This window comes from Petromyzon marinus, chromosome 73 (genome assembly GCF_048934315.1).
Source record: "Petromyzon marinus isolate PM22_M1 ecotype Great Lakes invasive population chromosome 73, UKy_Petmar_22M1.pri1.0, whole genome shotgun sequence".
Classification (NCBI taxonomy): domain Eukaryota; kingdom Metazoa; phylum Chordata; class Hyperoartia; order Petromyzontiformes; family Petromyzontidae; genus Petromyzon; species Petromyzon marinus.
Window position 1 is genome coordinate 9,368,268 of NC_133739.1, and position 7,375 is coordinate 9,375,642.

At 56.4% G+C, this 7,375-nt stretch overlaps 1 protein-coding gene across 1 annotated transcript in view; it reads left to right on the plus strand.

Moving 5' to 3' along the window:
* Nucleotides 1-7,375, plus strand: part of LOC116937927 (vacuolar protein sorting-associated protein 16 homolog) — a 56,867-nt gene that overhangs the window by 24,780 nt on the left and 24,712 nt on the right. The window contains exon 6 of the mRNA XM_076055886.1: nucleotides 2,924-3,084. Within this exon, the coding sequence (XP_075912001.1) occupies nucleotides 2,924-3,084 (161 nt within the window). The remainder of the gene's footprint in view (nucleotides 1-2,923; nucleotides 3,085-7,375) is intronic.

A 7,375-nucleotide genomic window follows, 5' to 3' on the forward strand; every position in this document is an offset into this window, starting at 1 on the left:
TGAGTCACGTGAGGAGTGAGACACGGGGGAGTGAGACACGGGGGAGTGAGACACGGGGGAGAGAGACACGTGGGGAGTGAGACACGTGGGGATTGAGACACGGGGAGTGAGACACAGGGGAGTGAGACATGGGGAGTGAGACACGTGGGGAGTGAGACACGTGGGGAGTGAGACACGTGGGGAGTGAGACACATGGGGAGTGAGACACGTGGAGTGAGACACAGGGGAGTGAGACACAGGGGAGTGAGACATGTGGAGTGAGACACGGGAGGAGGAGTGAGACACGTGGGAGTGAGACACGGAGTGAGACACGTGGGAGTGAGACACGTGGGGAGTGAGACACGTGGGGAGTGAGACACGTGGGGAGTGAGACACGGGGAGTGAGACACGGGGAGTGAGACACGTGGGGAGTGAGACACGGAGTGAGACACGTGGGAGTGAGACACGTGGGGAGTGAGACACGTGGGGAGTGAGACACGTGGGGAGTGAGACACGTGGGGAGTGAGACACGGAGTGAGACACGGGGGAGTGAGACACGTGGGTAGTGAGACACGTGGGGAGTGAGACACGTGGGGAGTGAGACACGTGGGGAGTGAGACACGTGGGGAGTGAGACACGGAGTGAGACACGGGGAGTGAGACACAGGGTAGTGAGACACAGGGGTGTGAGACACGTGGAAGTGAGACACGTGGGGAGTGAGACACGGAGTGAGACACATGGGAGTGAGACACAGGGTAGTGAGACACAGGGGTGTGAGGCACGTGGGAGTGAGACACGTGGGGAGTGAGACACAGGGGAGTGAGACACGGGGAGTGAGACACGGGGGAGTGAGACACGTGGGGATTGAGACACGGAGTGAGACACGTGGGAGTGAGACACGGGGAGTGAGACACGGAGTGAGACACGTGGGAGTGAGACACGGAGTGAGACACGTGGGAGTGAGACACGGGGTGAGACACGGAGTGAGACACGGGGAGTGAGACACGGGGAGTGAGACACGGGGAGTGAGACACGTGGGGAGTGAGACACGGAGTGAGACACGTGGGAGTGAGACACGTGGGAGTGAGACACGGGGAGTGAGACACGTGGGGAGTGAGACACGGAGTGAGACACGTGGGAGTGAGACACGTGGGAGTGAGACACGTGGAGTGAGACACGTGGGGAGTGAGACACGGAGTGAGACACATGGGAGTGAGACACGTGGGAGTGAGACACGGAGTGAGACACGTGGGAGTGAGACACGGAGTGAGACACGTGGGAGTGAGACACGTGGGGAGTGAGACACGGAGTGAGACACGTGGGGAGTGAGACACGGAGTGAGACACGGAGTGAGACACGGGGAGTGAGACACGTGGGAGTGAGACACGGAGTGAGACACGTGGGGAGTGAGACACGGGGAGTGAGACACGTGGGAGTGAGACACGTGGGAGTGAGACACGGGGGAGTGAGACGGGGGAGTGAGACACGGGGAGTGAGACACGTGGAGTGAGACACGGGGAGTGAGACACAGGGGAGTGAGACACTTGGGAGTGAGACACAGGGGAGTGAGACACGTGGGGAGAGAGACACGTGGGGAGAGAGACACGGGGAGTGAGACACAGGGGAGTGAGACACTTGGGAGTGAGACACGGTGGAGTGAGACACGTGGGAGTGAGACACGGGGAGTGAGACACGGGGGAGTGAGACACGTGGGGAGTGAGACACGGAGGAGTGAGACACGGGGGAGTGAGACACGGGGAGTGAGACACGGAGTGAGACACGTGGGAGTGAGACACGTGGGGAGTGAGACACGTGGGGAGTGAGACACGTGGGGAGTGAGACACGTGGGAGTGAGACACGTGGGAGTGAGACACGGGGGAGTGAGACACAGGGGAGTGAGACACGGGGAGTGAGACACGGGGGAGTGAGACACAGGGGAGTGAGACACGGGGAGTGAGACACGGGGAGTGAGACACGGGGAGTGAGACACGTGGGGAGTGAGACACGGGGAGTGAGACACGTGGGGAGTGAGACACGTGGGGAGTGAGACACGGGGAGTGAGACACGTGGGGAGTGAGACACGTGGGGAGTGAGACACGTGGGTAGTGAGACACGGTGGAGTGAGACACGGAGTGAGACACGTGGGGAGTGAGACACAGGGTAGTGAGACACGTGGGAGTGAGACACGGGGAGTGAGACACAGGGTAGTGAGACACGGGGGAGTGAGACACGGGGTAGTGAGACACAGGGTAGTGAGACACAGGGTAGTGAGACACAGGGTAGTGAGACACGTGGGAGTGAGACACAGGGTAGTGAGACACAGGGTAGTGAGACACAGGGTAGTGAGACACAGGGTAGTGAGACACAGGGTAGTGAGACACAGGGTAGTGAGACACAGGGTAGTGAGACACAGGGTAGTGAGACACAGGGTAGTGAGACACAGGGTAGTGAGACACAGGGTAGTGAGACACAGGGTAGTGAGACACAGGGTAGTGAGACACAGGGTAGTGAGACACAGGGTAGTGAGACACAGGGTAGTGAGACACAGGGTAGTGAGACACAGGGTAGTGAGACACAGGGTAGTGAGTCACAGGGTAGTGAGACACAGGGTAGTGAGACACAGGGTAGTGAGACACAGGGTAGTGAGACACAGGGTAGTGAGACACAGGGTAGTGAGACACAGGGTAGTGAGACACAGGGTAGTGAGACACAGGGTAGTGAGACACAGGGTAGTGAGACACAGGGTAGTGAGACACAGGGTAGTGAGACACAGGGTAGTGAGACACAGGGTAGTGAGACACAGGGTAGTGAGACACAGGGTAGTGAGACACAGGGTAGTGAGACACAGGGTAGTGAGACACAGGGTAGTGAGACACAGGGTAGTGAGACACAGGGTAGTGAGACACAGGGTAGTGAGACACGGTTTGTTCCACGCCCCCGCTAGGGGTCCTGCCTAGCCCCAGCTGCTGGGCCGTGCTGCCGGTGCCGGGCGGCCCGGTGAGCGTGCCGGGCGGCCCGGTGAGCGTGCCGGGCGGCCCGGTGAGCGTGCTGGCCACCACTGGCAGGGAGGTGCTTCTGGTGCAGCATGGGGAGTGTCGCTCCGTCGTGAGTACTCTCAGCCTCCCACTCACCTACTCACCTACTCACTCACTCACTCACCTACTCACTCACTCACCTACTCACTCACTCACTCACCTACTCACTCACTCACCTACTCACTCACTCACTCACCTACTCACTCACTCACTCACCTACTCACTCACTCACCTACTCACTCACTCACTCACCTACTCACTCACTCACCTACTCACTCACTCACCTACTCACTCACTCACTCACCTACTCACTCACTCACCTACTCACTCACCTACTCACTCACCTACTCACCTACACACTCACCTACTCACTCACTCACCTACTCACTCACTCACCTACTCACCTACACACTCACCTACTCACTCACCTACTCACTCACTCACTCACCTACTCACTCACCTACTCACTCACTCACCTACTCACCTACTCACCCACCTACTCACCCACCTACTCACTCACCTACCCACTCAGCTACTCACTCACTCACCTACTCACTCACCTACTCACTCACTCACTCACCTACTCACTCACTCACTCACCTACTCACCTACTCACCCACCTACTCACCCACCTACTCACTCACCTACCCACTCAGCTACTCACTCACTCACCTACTCACTCACCTACTCACTCACTCACTCACCTACTCACTCACCTACTCACTCAGCTACTCACTCACTCACTCACCTACTCACCTACTCACTCACCTACTCACTCACTCACTCACCTACTCACCTACTCACTCACTCACCTACTCACTCACCTACTCACTCACTCCCTCACCTACACACTCACTCACCTACTCACTCACCTACTCACCCACTCACTCACCTACTCAATCACTCACTCACCTACCCACTCAGCTACTCACTCAGCTACTCACTCACCTACTCACTCACTCACCTACTCACTCAGCTACTCACTCACCTACTCACTCACCTACTCACTCACCTACTCACTCACTCACCTGCTCACTCACTCACCTACTCACTCAGCTACTCACTCACCTACTCACTCACCTACTCACTCACCTACTCACTCACCTACTCACTCACCTACTCACTCACTCACTCACCTACACACTCAGCTACTCACCTACTCACTCACTCACCTACTCACTCACCTACTCACTCACTCACCTACTCACTCAGCTACTCACTCACCTACTCACTCACTCACTCAGCTACTCACTCACCTACTCACTCACCTACTCACCTACTCACTCACCTACTCACTCACCTACTCACTCACCTACTCACTCACCTACTCACCTACCCACTCACTCACCTACACACTCACTCACCTACTCACTCACTCACTCACCTACTCACTCAGCTACTCACTCACCTACTCACTCACCTACTCACTCACTCACCTACACACTCACCTACTCACTCAGCTACTCACTCACCTACTCACTCACCTGCTCACTCACCTACTCACCTACTCATTCACCTACTCACTCACCTACTCACCTACTCACTCACCTACACACTCACCTACTCACTCACCTACTCACCTACTCACTCACCTACACTCTCACCTACTCACTCACTCACCTACCCACTCACCTACTCACTCACTCACCCACCCACTCTTCCACTCACCTACCCACTCACCTACCCATTCGCCCACTCACTCGCCCACTCACTCAACCACTCACCCGCTCACCCACCCGCCCACTCACTCACTACAGCCTGCTAGAGGCTACACGGGGGACCTTTGTCTTTGTGTGTCTGTGTTTCTGTGTGTGTCTGCGTGTGTCTCTGTGTGTGTCTGTGTGTGTGTGTCTGTGTCTGCGTGTATGTCTATGTCTGCATGTGTCTGTGTCTCTGTGTTTGCGTGTGTGTCTGTGTGTGTCTGCGTGTGTGTGTGTGTCTGTGTGTGTCTGTGTCTGCGTGTGTGTCTATGTGTGCGTGTGTCTGTGTCTTTGTGTTTGCGTGTGTGTCTGTGTGTGTGTGTGTCTGTGTGTGTGTCTGCGTGTGTGTCTGCATGTGTGTCTGTGTTGAGAAAAAGCGACAGGCCCACTGTCATCGGCTACAGAATCCCACGTCAGAGAATGAGGAGGTTTACCGCAGCCTTCGCTCGGAGGTTCGGAGAGCCGTGAGGCGCTGCAAGGATGGGTGGTGGTCGCGGGTTGCTGAGGAGATGGAGTCTGCCTCAGTGGCCCGTGATCACAAATCTCTATTTAACTCCATCAAAAAAGTAACCTGCAGCGCCACACCTATTACCATCATTAGGGGAAAGAACGGTGATCCAATCTCCGACCCCCAGCAACAGGTTTGCAGATTTGCTGAGCATTTCTGTGAGGTCCTGGGGGAGGGGAAATCCCTCCACATGGAAAACATCGTGGCACAAAGTGGGGATAACCCTGCTGAGGCTGCGGTGCCTCAAATATTGGAAGAAGTCACCCCCTGTGAGTGGCTGGCTGAAGTGCCATCTGCTGAGGAAGTACTGAAGGCGATCCAGAGTCTGAGACCAGGAAAGGCAGCGGGCAGAGATGATCTCCCAAGCGAAATGCTGAGGGAGGGTGGCGTTTGTGCACAGACTGCCCTATATGACATCATAACAACAGTCTGGACCACTGGACGGGTTCCGCAGGATTGGAAGGATGCCCTGGTGGTCCCCCTTTTAAGAAGGGGACCGCACAGACTGTAACAACTACAGGGGCATCTCACTCCTCAGTGTGCCGGGAAAGGTCCTGGCAAGGATTATTCAGCATCGCCTTGCCAGGCATGCTGAGGAGAGGCTTGTGGAGCCCCAATGCGGTTTCAGGAAAGGGCGGTCCTGCACAGATGCCATATTTTCTGTCCGTCTGCTACAGCAGAGGTGTAGGGAATTCCAACAAGACCTACATCTCTGCTTTATTGACCTGGTCAAGGCCTATGATACCATCAGTAGGCCTGGGCTCTGGGTTGTTCTTCGTGCTTTTGGAGTACCTGACCCTCTGCTCACGATCATTAAGGACCTTCATGATGGTGAGCGGGCCCGGGTAAAACTACGTGGCCGGGAGTCAGAGCCATTCCCTGTACACCTTGGGGTGCGACAGGGATGTCCTCTGGCTCCCACATTATTTAACATCTATTTTGACCACGTAGTTCGTGAAGCCTTCAATAGCTGTACCGGGGGAATCTCCATATGGTACAGATATAATGGGAGGCTGATCGATGCCCAGGTGCGGTCAAGGGATGGCTCCCTATTGCTCAACCACGTTATGTATGCTTATGATTTGGTAATAGCTGCTCATTCAGAGGAGGAGTTGGAGACGCTGCTGCTGAGACTGGAGCGTGCCACTAAGAGGTGGGGCCTTACCATCAGCCCCACCAAAACTAAGCACCTGCCTGGGTATTTTGTACCATCGGACACTCCACCCCCACAACTCCCAATCGGTGATGGGGCAGTTGTGGAGAGAGTGGAGAGTTTCCCATACCTGGGCAGTGTGCTTATGACTGGCTCCAGTTTAACAGCAGAGGTCTCACTCCGAATCAGTCGAGCGGCAATATCTTTTCATTGCTTGCATAACGCTGTGTGGAAGCTACCTGGTCTGTCGCTCCGCACTAAGCTTCAGGTCTTCTCGGCCACGGTCATTCCCTCCCTTCTCTACGCTTGCGAAACGTGGACCCCCCTAATGGAACATCTTCGCCGGTTAGAAACATTTAGGCTGGCCTGCCTACGATCCATCCTGGGTTTAACCAGACTGGATTGTGTGAGGAGCTCACAAATCCTTGAAAGATCTGGGCAGGGTCCCATCGGTGAGCTCCTCCGGCGGGCAAGGCTGCGATGGCTGGGTCATGTAGCCCGCATGCCCAGCCACCGCATGCCGAAACAGCTTTTGTTCGGCCGGATTGAGGGGGCTAAGCGGGCGCGGCACGGGCTAGAGAAGAGATGGAGTGATGTGGTACAGGAGGACGTGGAGCTGAGTGGACTTGCCGATGACTGGTACCAGCGGTGTCAAGATCGGCCTCTGTGGAGGAGGCTCGTGAAGGATGCTACTGGGCAGTTGGAGGCAGTCGCCCTCCAACAACAACGGAGGGCGGAGGAGCGACGCTCAGAACAACGAGCGGAGCGCCGGGTGGCTAAAGCACAGCGGATTGGCACAGTAGGGGGCACAGGTGGTGCATCAGCCAGTCATCTCAGTCAGTCGACCCGTGGCACCTGGGTCTGCCCCGTGACCTCCTGCCAGCGGGCGTTCGACACTTCACGTGGCCTCAGGGTGCACATAGCCTGGCACAAGCGTCGTGGTGACGTCACCGCCACTTAGTGGCGAATGGCGGTTGTTGTTGTGTGTCTGTCTCTGTGT